Genomic DNA, 15,472 nt, shown 5'->3' on the forward strand with positions numbered 1-15,472 from the left:
AAATGAGCTACATGGTATTCTATAGGACATGATACGGGAGATTTGTGGGTACTGTGAGATAAAAACGTAAGAATTAGAAGCAGTAGTAGGCTAAACGGCCCCGAGAGCCTACTCTGCCATTCATAGAAACATAGAAACATAGAAAATAGGTGCAGGAGTAGGCCATTCGGCCCTTCTAGCCTGCACCGCCATTCAATGAGTTCATGGCTGAACATTCAACTTCAGTACCCCATTCCTGCTTTCTCGCCATACCCCTTGATCCCCCTAGCAGTAAGGACCTCATCTAACTCCTTTTTGAATATATTTAGTGAATTGGCCTCAACAACTTTCTGTGGTAGAGAATTCCACAGGTTCACCACTCTCTGGGTGAAGAAGTTCCTCCGCATCTCGGTCCTAAATGGCTTACCCCTTATCCTTAGACTGTGACCCCTGGTTCTGGACTTCCCCAACATTGGGAACATTCTTCCTGCATCTAACCTGTCTAACCCCGTCAGAATTTTATATGTTTCTATGAGGTCCCCTCTCATTCTTCTGAACTCCAGTGAATACAAGCCCAGTTGATCCAGTCTTTCTTGATAGGTCAGTCCCGCCATCCCGGGAATCAGTCTGGTGAACCTTCGCTGCACTCCCTCAATAGCAAGAATGTCCTTCCTCAGGTTAGGAGACCAAAACTGTACACAATACTCCAGGTGTGGCCTCACCAATGCCCTGTACAACTGTAGCAACACCTCCCTGCCCCTGTACTCAAATCCCCTTGCTATGAAGGCCAACATGCCATTTGCTTTCTTAACCGCCTGCTGCACCTGCATGCCAACCTTCAATGACTGATGTACCATGACACCCAGGTCTCTTTGCACCTCCCCTTTTCCTAATCTGTCACCATTCAGATAATAGTCTGTCTCTCTGTTTTTACCACCAAAGTGGATAACCTCACATTTATCCACATTATACTTAGAAGCAGTAGTAGGCTAAACGGCCCCGAGAGCCTACTCTGCCATTCATAGAAACATAGAAACATAGAAAATAGGTGCAGGAGTAGGCCATTCGGCCCTTCTAGCCTGCACCGCCATTCAATAACATCATGGCTGATCAAAGCTATGAGGATAGATTGGATAGGCTGGATTTGTTTTCATTGGAACAGAAGAGGCTGAGGGGAGAGCTCATTGAGGTGTATAAAATTATGAGGGGCCTAGATATAGTGGATAGAAAGGACCTATTTCCCTTAGGCGAGGGGTCAACAACCAGGGGGCATAAATTTAAAGTAATTGGTAGAAGGTTTAGAGGGGATTTGAGGGGAAATGTCTTCACCCAGAGGGGGGGAGGTGGGGGTCTGGAACTCACTGCCTGAAAGGGTGGTAGAGGCAGAAACCCTCACCACATTTAAACAGTACTTGGATGTGCACCTGAAGTGCCGTAACCTGCAGGGCTACAGACCTAAAACTGGAAAGCGTGATTAGGCTGGGTAGTCTCTTGTTAGCCGGCATGGACACGATGGGCTGAAATGGCCTCCTTCCGTGCTGTAAACTTTTACGATTCTATGAACTCCACTTTCCTGCCCGGTCTCCATATCCCTTGATTCTCAGAGTCCAAAAATCTATCTATCTCAGCCTTGAATATACTTGGTATCTGTCATAAGCCTCCCTTTTTATCTTTATCCTACACTGTAGGCCCCTTGACATCCAGGTGGATCTAGATTTGTTCGTCACACCCTTTTTCTTTAAGGGAACAGATTGCTCTGAACCCTCAGAATCTCCTCCTTGAATGCCTCCCACTGTTCTGACACTGATTTACCTTCAAGTAGCTGTTTCCAGTCCACTTTGGCTAAATCACATCTCAGCTTCGTAAAATTGGCTTTTGTCCAATTGATAACTTTTATTCCTGGTCTATCTTTGTCCTTTTCCATAACTACCTTAAATCTAACTGAATTATGATAATGAACACCAAAAAGCTTCTCTATTGATGCCCCTTCCACCTGCCCAGCTTCATTCCTTAAATCATCATCATAGGCAGTCCCTCGAAACATAGAAAATAAGTGCAGGAGTAGGCCATTCGGCCTTTCGGCCATTCACTAAGATCATGGCTGATCATTCACCTCAGTATCCCTTTCCTGCTTTCTCTCCATACCCCTTGATCCCTTTAGCCGAAAGGGCCATATCTAACTCCCTCTTGAATATATCCAATGAATTAGCATCAACAACTCTCTGCGGCAGGGAATTCCACAGGTTAACAACTCTCTGAGTGAAGAGTTTCTCCCCATCTCGGTCCTGAATGGCTTACTACTACTCCTTAAATTGTGTCCCCTGGTTCTGGACTTCCCCAACATCGGGAACATTCGTCCCGCATCTAACCTGTCCAGTCCCGTCAGAATTTTATATGTTTCTATGAGATCCCCTCTCATCCTTCTAAACTCCAGTGAATACAGGCCCAGTCGATCCAGTCTCTCCTCAGGTCAGTCCTGCCATCCTGGGAATCAGTCTGGTGAACCTTTGCTGCACTCCCTCAGTAACAAGGATGACTTGCTTCCACGCCAAAAAGGGATGTGTTCACAGGTGTTTCAATGAAGGACCTAAAATTCCAGGTCCTGAACTGCATGTTGAAGGGTGGAAGATGCCTGTGCGTGGATTTTTTTTAACATGTGGTGGCCGTTGCACACCAGCCACTACATGGGCTTGACAGAGCTAGGCCTTGGTCCAGTGGCAAGGGTAACCAAGACGACTGGAGCCCGGCTCTGCTGCACGGACCTAGTGCGTACACACATTGCAGTGTGGTCGGCCCGTGCTGCCCCTGGGCCCTGAACTCATGCTGCTCCTGCTGTACCTGCCCACACTCCAATCAAAGCCTGAACCTTGATAACGTCACACTTGGCTGCCGTCACCCTCCAGCACCAGCTCGCACTGTACGTTGCAGTGGTACGCCGCCATGCTGCCCAGGGGCCGCCGCTCGCCGCTCCTTTTATAGCCCCGACCTTCCGCTGATGGTCTCTCGCAGTCCTTAAAACTAAGTCCAGAACCGACCCCTCCTATGTTGGGCTTGCTACTTACAGGCTAAAAAAGTTCTCCTGAATGCATTTTAGGAATTCCGCACCCTCTGTACTTTTCAGACTAATTCTATCCCAGTTAATATTAGGGTAGTTGAAATCTCTTACTATTGCTGCCCTATAGTTTGTGCACTTCTCAGAAATGTGTCTGCATATTTGCTCTTCTATCTCCCTCTGACTGGGGGTCAAGAGTACACGCCCAGCAGTGTGATCACACCTTTTTTGGTCTTTAATTCAACCCATATGGCCTCATTTGATGAACCTTCCAATATATCATCTATCCTCACAGCTGTAATTGTTTCTTTAATCAATACCGTGACCCACCCCACTCCTCTTTTATCTCTATCTCGCCTGAAAACCCTGTAAACAGCAACGTTGAGCTACCGTACCTGCCCTTCTTTCAGCCATGTCTCAGTAATGGCTATAATATCATACACCCAAGTGTTGATCTATGCTCTCCATCTGCCTTATTCGCTATACTCCTTGCAATGAACATAGAAACATAGAAAATAGGTTCAGGAGCAGGCCATTCAGCCCTTCGAGCCTGCACCACCATTCAATATGATCATGGCTGATCATGCAACTTCAGTACCACTTTCCTGCTTTCTCTCCATACCCCTTGATCCCTTTAGCCGTAAGGGCCATATCCAACTCTCTTTTGAATATATCCAACAAACTGGACTCAACAACTTTCTGTGGCAGAGAATTCCACAGGTTCATAATTCTCTGGGTGAAAAGGTTTTTCCTCATCTCGGTCCTATATGGCTTACCCCTTATCCTTAGACTGTGACCCCTGGTTCTGGACTTCCCCAACATCGGGAACATTCTTCCTGCATCTAACCGGTCCAATCCCGTCAGAATTTTAAACGTTTCTATGAGATCCCCTCTCATTCTTCTAAATTCCAGTGAATATAAGCCTAGTCGATCCAGTCTTTTTTCATAGGTCAGTCCTGCCATCCCGGGAATCAGTCTGGTGAACCTTCGCTGCACTCCCTCAATAGCAAGAATGTCCTTCCTCAAGTTAGGAGACCAAAACTGAACACAATATTCAGGTGAGGCCTCACTAAGGCCCTGTACAACTGTAGTAAGACCTCCTGCTCCTATACTCAAATCCCCTCGCTATGAAGGCGAACATACCATTTGCCTTCTTCACCGCCTGCTGTACCTGCATGCCCACTTTGTGACTGATGAACCATGACACCCAGGTCTCGTTGCACCTCCTCTTTTCCTAATCTGCCAACATCCAGATAATATTCTGCCTTCGTGTTTTTGCCCCCAAAATGGATAACCTCACATTTATCCACATTATACTGCATCTGCCATGCATTTGCCCACTCCAAATACACCACATCCACTGGTTCTCCCTTATCTAATCTACTAGTTACATCCTCAAAAAATTCTAGACATGGACATAGAAGATCCCATCGCACTATTCAAAGAAGAGCATGGGATTTCTTCCCATTATCCTAGGGCCAATATTTAACCCATAACCAACATCACTAAAACAGTTTATCACATTTCTGTTTGTGGGACCTTGCTGTGCACAAATTAGCTACCATGTTTCCTACATTACAACAATGACTACGTTTCAAAAAAGTACTTCATTGGCTGTGAAGTGGTTTGGGACATCTGGAGGTGGTTTTATTTTTAAAATGTTATTTGTACTCCCTCTAGGCCTATATCCAAACCATTGATACACATAGTTAATAAAAATAGCCCTGTGGGATACCAATACCCACTTCCAACCACCCAGGAAAAACTGCCCTTAACTCGTACTCTCTTTTCTCTCTTCGAACCAACTTTGAATTCAGGATTCTCTCCATCTCCTAATTCTATGCCCCTTAATTTTCTCAAGTAATCTCCATGTGGTACCTTGTCGAAGGCTTTTCAAAAGTCAATGTATACTACATCCATTGCATTTTCCCATCTACCATGTCTGTTACCTCCTCAAAGAATTCTATGAGGTTTGTCAAGCTTGGCATCCTATTTGACCCTGAGATGAGCTTACGACCCTATATGCTCTCATCACCAAGACTACCCATCTCTGTAACGGTCCTGTCTCCTCTGCTGCTTCAGCTCATCTGCTGCTGAAACCCTCATCCATTCCTTGTTGCCTCTAGACTTGACTATTCTAATGCTCTCCTCGCCGGCCTCCCTTCTCCAACTCATCCAAAGCTCTGCTGTCCGTATCCTGACCAACAGATCCACCACTGACCCAAGCCACGTCTGGACCGGGGTCAAGCAAGCTTGTGTCATCACACCAACGCTCTTAGAGACATAGAAAATAGGAGCAGTAGTAGGTCATTCGGCCCTTCAAGTCTGCAGCGCCATTCAATATGATCATGGCTGATCCTCGATCTCAACACCATATTGCACCAGAAGGCTTTCGACAAGGTCCCACACAAGAGATTAATGTGCAAAGTTAAAGCACATGGGATTGGGGGTAGTGTGCTGACGTGGATAGAGAACTGGTTGGCAGACAGGAAGCAAAGAGTAGGAGTAAATGGGTACTTTTCAGAATGGCAGACAGTGACTAGTGGGGTACCGCAAGGTTCTGTGCTGGGGCCCCAGCTGTTTACACTGTACATTAATGATTTAGACGAGGAGATTAAATGTAGTATCTCCAAATTTGCGGATGACACTAAGTTGGGTGGCAGTGTGAGCTGCGAGGAGGATGCTGTGAGGCTGCAGAGCGACTTGGATAGGTTAGGTGAGTGGGCAAATGCATGGCAGATGAAGTATAATGTGGATAAATGTGAGGTTATCCACTTTGGTGGTAAAAACAGAGAGACAGACTATTATCTGAATGGTGACAGATTAGGAAAAGGGGAGGTGCAAAGAGACCCGGGTGTCATGGTACATCAGTCATTGAAGGTTGGCGTGCAGGTTCAGCAGGCGGTTAAGAAAGCAAATGGCATGTTGGCCTTCATAGCGAGGGGGTTTGAGTACAGGGGCAGGGAGTGTTGCTACAGTTGTACAGGGCCTTGGTGAGGCCACACCTGGAGTATTGTGTACAGTTTTGGTCTCCTAACTTGAGGAAGGACATTCATGCTATTGAGGGAGTGCAGCGAAGGTTCACCAAACTGATTCCTGGGATGGCGGGACTGACCTATCGAGAAAGACTGGATCAACTGGGCTTGTATTTACTGGAGTTCAGAAGAATGAGAGGGGTCCTGATAGAAACGTTTAAAATTCTGATGGGTTCAGACAGGTTAGATGCAGGAAGAATGTTCCCAATGTTGGGGAAGTCCAGAACCAGGGGTCACAGTCTAAGGATAAGGGGTAAGCCATTTAGGACTGAGATGAGGAGAAACTTCTTCACCCAGAGAGTGGTGAACCTGTGGAATTCTCTACCACAGAAAGATGTTGAGGCCAATTCACTAAATATATTCTTCATCCAAATCGTTAATGTATATTGTAAAGAGCTGGGGTGCCAGCACTGAGCCCTGCGGCACTCTACTAGTCACTGCCTGCCATTCTGAAAAGGACCCGTTTATCCCAACTCTCTGCTTCCTGTCTGCCAATCAGTTCTCTATCCACACCAGTACATTACACCCAGTACCATGCGCTTTGATTTTCACATCAATCTCTTGTGCGGGACCTTGTCAAAAGCCTTTTGAAAGTCCAAATATACCACATCCGCTGGTTCTCCCTTGTCCACTCTGAGATCCGCTCACCATAACCATTCACCATAACAAAAAACATCTTTCCAAGAAATGGACTCGCAAAATCGATGTGGCTCCTCGACCATGGTTTGGATGGCCACAACCAAAGATTCAACGGAAATTCCGCTGGTACTTTACTTAGCTGCATGCAAGTATTACACTGATGCACACGTGATTCCAGATCAGACTCAATTCCAGGCCACCATACATGAGACCTAGCAATGTCTTTCATCATAACAATACCGGGATGAGTGCTATGTAGCTCACGTACAAATCTTTCTAAACCTTTCTTCTGCATGATGACACGATTACCTCACAGTAAACAATCAGACTGAATGGCCAGCTCATCCTTGCAACGGGTGTAAGGTTTGGTCTCTTCACACATCTCCGTAGGTATTTCCTACCAAGCAATTCAACTTCAGGTGCCAAGAAGGCACACTTCAAACATTTCAGTCTGAGTCCCACTTTGTTCAGACGATGTAGAACTTCCTCAAGATTGTTCAGCTGTTCAGCGGTGTTGTGACCTGTGACCCGAATGTCATCTTGGAACACGACAGTTCTAGGAACAGACTTCAGTAGACTCTCCGTATTCCTCTGAAATATGGCTGCAGCCGAACGAATTCTGAAAGGACACCTGTTGTAGACAAACAGTCCTTTATGGGTGTTGGTCAGTTTCTTCGAATTATCGACAAGCTCCCGTGTCAGGTAGGCCGACGTCAGATCTAGCTTAGTGAACAACTTTCCACCAGCTAGCATGACGAATAGGTCATCAGCCTTCGGTAACGGATACTGATCCTGTTTCGAGAATCGGTTAATCATAACCTAGTAGTCTCTGCAAATCCTGACAGTGCCATCACTCTTCAACACAGGAACAATAGGGTTGGCCCACTCATTGAACTCGACAGGTGATATGACCCCTTCACGTTGGAGTCTGTCAAGCTCAATCTCAATCTTCTCCCTCATCATATAAGGGACAGAGCGAGCTTTGTGATAGACAGGCCTTGCATCAAAAGCCAGGTGAATCTGCACCTTGGCTCCAGTAAAATTACCAATACCCGGTTCAAACAAAGAAGGAAACTTCTTCAACACTTGAGCACAAGAAGTGTCGTCCACCGAGGACAACGCAGGTTAGTTTGATGTTCTCGAGCCAATTCTGACCGAACAGCATTGGACCATTACCTGGGACAATCCATAATGGTAGATCTTGGATCGTGCCATCATACGACACCTTGACTACTGCATTGCCAATCACAGGTATGAGTTCCTTCGTTTAAGTACGCAACTTGACCTTGACTGGACTCAGCTTAGGCTTCACAGCCTCAGTGTCCCACAGCTTGTCAAATTTCAGTTGGCTCATGATCGACTGACTTGCACCCGTGTCCAGCTCCATTGATACAGGCACGCCATTCAGCTTCACGGGATTACAGAGACAAGGCTGGGAACTCAACATCCAAGGGTATTCAATATTCAGGAAAGATAGACAAAGGAAAAGGAGGTGGGGTAGCGTTACTGGTTAAAGAGGAGATTAACGCAATATTAAGGAATGACATTGGCGTAGATGAGGTGGAATCTGTATGGGTAGAGCTGCGGAACATCAAAGGGCAGAAAACGCGAATGGGAGTTGTGTACAGACTACCAAACAGTCATAGTGAGGTTGGGAATGGCATCAAACAGGAAATTAGGGATGCGTGCAATAAAGGTACAGCAGTTATCATGGGTGACTTTAATCTACATATAGATTGGGCTAACCAAACTAGCAATACGGTGGAGTAGGATTTCCTGGAGTGCACAGGGATGGTTTTCTAGACCAATATGTCAAGGAACCAACTAGAGAGCTGGCCATCCTAGACTGGGTGTTGTGTAATGAGAGAGGATTAATTAGCAATCTTGTTGTGCGAGGCCCCTTGGGGAAGAGTGACCATAATATGGTAGAATTCTTCATTAAGATGGAGAGTGATACAGTTAATACAGAGACTAGGGTCCTGAACTTAAAGAAAGGTAACTTCGATGGTATGAGACGTGAAGTGGCTAGGATACACTGGCGAATGATACTTAAAGGGTTGACGGTGGATAGGCAATGGCAGACATTTAAAGATCACATGGATGAACTTCAACAATTGTACATCCCTGTCTGGAGTAAAAATAAAACAGGGAAGGTGGCTCAACCGTGGCTTACAAGTGAAATTAGGGACAGTGTTAAATCCAAGGAAGAGGCATATAAATTGGCCCAAAAAAGCAGCAAATCTGAGGACTGGGAGAAATTTTTAATTCAGCAGAGGAGGATAAAGGGTTTAATTAGGAGGGGGAAAATAGAGTATGAGAGTAAGTTTGCAGGGAACATAAAAACTGACTGCAAAAGCTTCTACAGATACGTGAAGAAAAAAGATTAGTGAAGACAAATGTAGGTCTCTTACAGTCAGAATCCGGTGAAGTCATAATGGAGAACAAAGATATGACAGGCCAATTGAACAAATACTTTGGTTCTGTCTTCACTAAGGAAGACACAAATAACCTTCCGGAAATACGAGGGGTTCGAGGGTCAGCGAGAGAGAGGAACTGAAGGAAATCCTTATTAGTCAGGAAATTATGTTCGGGAAATTGATGGGATTGAAGGCTGATAAATCCCCAGGACCTGATAGTCTGCATCCCAGAGTACTTAAGGAAGTGGCCCTAGAAATAGTGGATGCATTGGTGATCATTTTCCAACATTCTATAGACTCTGGATCAGTTTCTATGGACTGGAAGGTAGCTAAAAACCCCACTTTTTAAAAAAGGAGGGAGAAGAAAACAGGGAAATATAGACCAGTTAGCCTGACATCGGTGGTGGGGAAAATGTTGGAATCAATTATTAAAGATGGAATAGCAGCACATTTGGAAAGCAGTGACAGGATTGATCCAAGTCAGCTTGGATTTATGAAAGGGAAATCAAGCTTGACAAATCTTCAGGAATTTTTTGAGGATATAAGGAGTAGCGTGGACAAGGGGGAGCCAGTGGATGTGGTGTATTTAGACTTTCAAAAAGCTTTTGACAAGGTCCCACATAAGAGCTTAGTGTGCAAAATTAAAACACATGGTATTGGGGATAATGTACTGACGTGGATAGAGAGCTGGTTGGCAGACAGGAAGCAAAGAGTAGGAATAAACGGGTCCTTTTCAGAATGGCAGGCAGTGACTAGTGGAGTGCCGCAAAGTTCAGTGCTGGGACCCCAGCTATTTACAATATACATTAATAATTTAGACGAAGGAATTGAATGTAATATCTCCAAGTTTGCAGATGACACTAAACTGGGTGGCGGTGTGAGCTGCGAGGAGGACACTAAGAGGCTGCAGGGTGACTTGGACAGGTTAGGTGAGTGGGCAAATACATGGCAGATGTGGATTAATGTGGATAAATGTGAGTTTATCCACTTTGGTGGTAAAAACAGGAGGGCTGATTATTATCTGAATGGTGACAGATTGGTAAAGGGAAAGGTGCAACGATACCTGGGTTTCATGGTACATCAGTAATTGAAGGTTGGCATACAGGTACAGCAGGCGGTGAAGAAGGCAAATGGCATGTTGGCCTTCATAGCGAGAGGATTTGAGTATAGGAGCAGGGAGGTCTTACTGCAGTTGTACAGGGCCTTGGTGAGGCCTCACCTGGAATATTGTGTTCAGTTTTGGTCTCCTAATCTGAGGAAGGACATTCTTGCTATTGAGGGAGTGCAGCGAAGGTTCACCAGACTGATGCCCGGGATGGCGGGACTGACATATGAAGAAAGACTGGATTGACTAGGCTTGTATTCAATTGAATTTAGAAGAATGAGAGGGGATCTCATAGAAACATATAACATTCAGACGGGATTGGACAGGTCAGAAAGGATTTAGATGTAGTCCTTACAACTAGGGGGAAATCAAGCGGTATGGCGAGAAAGCAGGAATGGGGTACTGAAGTTGCATGTTCAGCCATGAACTCATTGAATGGCGGTGCAGGCTCGAATGGCCTACCCCTGCACCTATTTTGTATGTTAGATGCAGCAAGAATGTTCCTGATGTTGGGGAAGTCCAGAATCAGGGGTCACAGTCTAAGGATAATGGATAAGCCATTTAGGACTGAGATGAGAAGAAACTTCTTCATTCAGAGTTGTGGGCATGTGGAATTCTCTACCACAGAAAGTTGTTGGGGCCAGTTCGTTAGATATATTTAGAAGGGAGTTAGATGTGGCCCTCACGGCTAAAGGGATCAAGGGCTATGGAGAGACTGCAGGAAAGGGTACTGAAATGCATGATCGACCATGATCTTATTGAATGGTGGTGCAGGCTCGAATGGCTGACTCCTGCACCTATTTTATATGTTTCTATATTTCACATTAGTAGTTATCGGCTGGCTCTTTGACCATAGAAACATAGAAAATAGGTGCAGGTGTAGGCCATTCGGCCCTTCTAGCCTGCACCGCCATTCAATGAGTTCATGGCTGAACATGCAACTTCAGTACCCCATTCCTGCTTTCTCACCATACCCCTTGATTCCCCTAGTAGTAAGGACTTCATCTAACTCCTTTTTGAATATATTTAGTGAATTGGTCTCAACAACTTTCTGTGGCAGAGAATTCCACAGGTTCACCACTCTCTGGGTGAAGAAGTTCCTCCTCATCTCGGTCCTAAATGGCTTACCCCTTATCCTTAGACTGTGTCCCCTGGTTCAGGACTTCCCCAACATTGGGAACATTCTTCCTGCATCCAACCTGTCTAACCCCGTCAGAATCTTAAACGTTTCTATGAGGTCCCCTCTCATTCTTCTGAACTCCAGTGAATACAAGCCCAGTTGATCCAGTCTTTCTTGATAGGTCAGTCCCGCCATCCCGGGAATCAGTCTGGTGAACCTACGCTGCACTCCCTCAATAGCAAGAATGTCCTTCCTCAGGTTAGGAGACCAAAACTGTACACAATACTCCAGGTGTGGCCTCACCAAGGCCCTGTACAACTGTAGCACCACGTCCCTGCCCCTGTACTCAAATCCCCTCGCTATGAAGGCCAACATGCCATTTGCTTTCTTAACCACCTGCTGCACCTGCATGCCAACCTTCAATGACTGATGTACCATGACACCCAGGTCTCTTTGCACCTCCCCTTTTCCTAATCTGTCACCATTCAGATAATAGTCTGTCTCTCTGTTTTTACCACCAAAGTGGATAACCTCACATTTATCCACATTATACTTCATCTGCCATGCCTTTGCCCACTCACCTAACCTATCCAAGTCGTTCTGCAGCCTCACAGCATCCTCCTCGCAGCTCACATTGCCACCCAACTTAGTGTCATCCGCAAATTTGGAGATACTACATTTAATCCCCTCGTCTAAATCATTAATGTACAGTGTAAACAGCTGGGGCCCCAGCACAGAACCTTGCGGTACCCCACTAGTCACTGCCTGCCATTCTGAAAAGTACCCATTTACTCCTACTCTTTGTTTCCTGTCTGACAACCAGTTCTCAATCCATGTCAGCACACTACCCCCAATCCCATGTGCTTTAACTTTGCACATCAATCTCTTGCATGGGACCTTGTCGAAAGCCTTCTGAAAGTCCAAATATACCACATCAACTGGTTCTCCCTTGTCCACTCTACTGGAAACATCCTCAAAAAATTCCAAAAGATTTGTCAAGCATGATTTCCCTTTCACAAATCCATGCTGACTTGGACCTATCATGTCACCTCTTTCCAAATGCACTGCTATGACATCCTTAATAATTGATTCCATCATTTTACCCACTACCGATGTCAGGCTGACCGGTCTATAATTCCCTGTTTTCTCTCTCCCTCCTTTTTTAAAAAGTGGGGTTACATTGGCAACCCTCCACTCCATAGGAACTGATCCAGAGTCAATGGAATGTTGGAAAATGACTGTCAATGCATCCACTATTTCCAAGGCCACCTCCTTAAGTACTCTGGGATGCAGTCCATCAGGCCCTGGGGACTTATCGGCCTTCAATCCCATCAATTTCCCCAACACAATTTCCCGACTAATAAGGATTTCCCTCAGTTCCTCCTCCTTACTAGACCCTCTGACTCCTTTTATATCCGGAAGGTTGTTTGTGTCCTCCTTAGTGAATACCGAACCAAAGTACTTGTTCAATTGGTCCGCCATTTCTTTGTTCCCCGTTATGACTTCCCCTGATTCTGACTGCAGGGGACCTACGTTTGTCTTTACTAACCTTTTTCCCTTTACATATCTATAGAAACTTTTGCAATCCGTCTTAATGTTCCCTGCAAGCTTCTTCTCGTACTCCATTTTCCCTGCCCTAATCAAACCCTTTGTCCTCCTCTGCTGAGTTCTAAATTTCTCCCAGTCCCTGGGTTCGCTGCTATTTCTGGCCAATTTGTATGCCACTTCCTTGGCTTTAATACTATCCCTGATTTCCCTTGATAGCCACGGTTGAGCCACCTTCCCTTTTTTATTTTTACACCAGACAGGAATGTACAATTGTTGTAGTTCATCCATGCGGTCTCTAAATGTCTGCCATTGCCCATCCACAGTCAACCCCTTAAGTATCATTCGCCAATCTATCCTAGCCAATTCACGCCTCATACCTTCAAAGTTACCCTTCTTTAAGTTCTGGACCATGGTCTCTGAATTAACTCTTTCATTCTCCATCCTAATGCAGAATTCCACCATATTATGGTCACTCTGCCCCAAGGGGCCTCGCACAACGAGATTGCTAATTAATCCTCTCTCATTACACAACGCCCAGTCTAAGATGGCCTCCCCCCTAATTGGTTCCTCAACATATTGGTCTAAAAAACCATCCCTTATGCACTCCAGGAAATCCGCCTCCACCGTATTGCTTCCAGTTTGGTTAACCCAATCTATGTGCATATTAAAGTCACCCATTATAACTGCTGCACCTTTATTGCATGCACCCCTAATTTCCTGTTTGATGCCCTCCCCAACATCACTACTACTGTTTGGAGGTCTGTACACAACTCCCACTAACGTTTTTTGCCCTTTGGTGTTCTGCAGCTCTATCCATATAGATTCTACATCATCCAAGCTAATGTCCTTCCTAACTATTGCCTTAATCTCCTCCTTAACCAGCAATGCTACCCCACCTCCTTTCCCTTTTATTCTATCTTTCCTGAATGTTGAATACCCCTGGATGTTGAGTTCCCAGCCCTGATCATCCTGGAGCCACGTCTCCGTAATCCCAATCACATCATATTTGTTAACATCTATTTGCACAGTTAATTCATCACCTTATTGCGGATACTCCTTGCATTAAGACACAAAGCCTTCAGGCTTGTTATTTTAACACCCTTTGTCCTTTTAGAATTTTGCTGTACAATGGCCCTTTTTGTTCTTTGCCTTGGGTTTCCCTGCCCTCCACTTTTCCTCAACTCCTTTCTGTCTTTTGCCTCCTTTTTGTTTCCCTCTGTCTCCCTGCATTCGTTCCCATCCCCCTGCCATATTAGTTTAACTCCTCCCCAACAGCACTAGCGAACACTCCCCCTAGGACATTGGTTCCGGTCCTGTCCAGGGGCAGACCGTCCGGTTTGTACTGGTCCCACCTCCCCCAGAACCGGTTCCAATGCCCCAGGAATTTGAATCCCTCCCTGTTGCACCACTGCTCAAGCCACGCATTCATCTGAGCTATCCTGCGATTCCTGCTCTGACCAGAACGAATACAAGCTATACACTTCCTCCTCAGGTTGTGTATCAAAGTCAGCACTGGACTGGCCATCATCAACAATATGATGAGCAGCGACAGCTTTGCCCGAAGATGACACAATCTTGTTTACAGTACCTGACAAGCCTGCCGTGGAGCTCCGACCTTTGGATGATAATTGTCTCAAGTTCTCATCAGTCGTCGTGCATGCCTGAGCAATCGCGATGGCCGTTTTCAAGTCCAGTGACTCTTAAGCCAATAACTTCCGAAGAATCACATCATGGTTGATGCCTATCACGAAAAAGTCTCTCAACATGTCTTCCAGCATGTTCCCGAACTTACACGGCTCATTAAGACGTTGTAGGTCGGCGATGAATCCCGACACGTCCAGGCCCTCGGCACGGACATACATGTAGAAGCGATCCTCGTCGCCAATGTAATAGCACAAGAGTCGTGTTTATAAACTGCCTCGGGTGTGTATCCGATCTCTTCTATTCCCACTTCGGATAAGAAGAAGATCCGACTTCCTGTATTGTCTGCATGACATCTGACAGTGGTGCCCTCTGGTGGCAGGTGACCCCAAGCATAAATATATTCGTGTTTTTTTAAACAAGGAGGCATGTTTTCAGCAAATATTGAAATGTTCTCATCAGTTTGGTACCCAACACTAAGGTTTTAATCTGCGGAGGGAAGTAACTTTTGCACATTAGTGTAACTGGTCTGGGATCTTGCTGAAAGCTGGTCAGTCATGGAGTCAATCATAGAATCTCACAGCACAGAAGGAGGCCGTGCAGCCAATTGAGCCTCTTTGAAAGAGCTATCCAATTCGTCCCACTCCCCTGCTCTTTCCCCAGAACCCTGCAAGTTTTTTCCCTTCATGTATTTATCCAATTCCTTTTTGAAAGTTACTATTGGATCTGCTTGTACCGTGCTTTCAGGCAGTGCATTCCTGCATTAAAACAATCTCATCTCCTCCTTGGTTCTTTTGCCTAACAGAGGAGCAGTTATCAGCCGTAGATGCTCTGATCGACTCTATGAATTTGGTGGTGGACGACGGGGAAGAAATGGAGGATCTCTTCAAAATCAGTAAAGTGCCTAATCCTCATTTTCAGCGACTGTTCCAGGTA

The 15,472-nt window shown here is 45.6% G+C and overlaps 1 protein-coding gene across 2 annotated transcripts in view; it reads left to right on the forward strand.

The window, feature by feature from the left end:
- xrcc5 (X-ray repair complementing defective repair in Chinese hamster cells 5) overlaps positions 1-15,472 on the forward strand; it is a 187,115-nt gene that overhangs the window by 91,735 nt on the left and 79,908 nt on the right. For both annotated transcript variants that reach the window (XM_070874236.1, XM_070874237.1), the window contains one exon: positions 15,342-15,469. In XM_070874236.1, the coding sequence (XP_070730337.1) occupies positions 15,342-15,469 (128 nt within the window). The remainder of the gene's footprint in view (positions 1-15,341; positions 15,470-15,472) is intronic.

Source organism: Pristiophorus japonicus, chromosome 3 (genome assembly GCF_044704955.1).
Source record: "Pristiophorus japonicus isolate sPriJap1 chromosome 3, sPriJap1.hap1, whole genome shotgun sequence".
Lineage (NCBI taxonomy): Eukaryota > Metazoa > Chordata > Chondrichthyes > Pristiophoridae > Pristiophorus > Pristiophorus japonicus.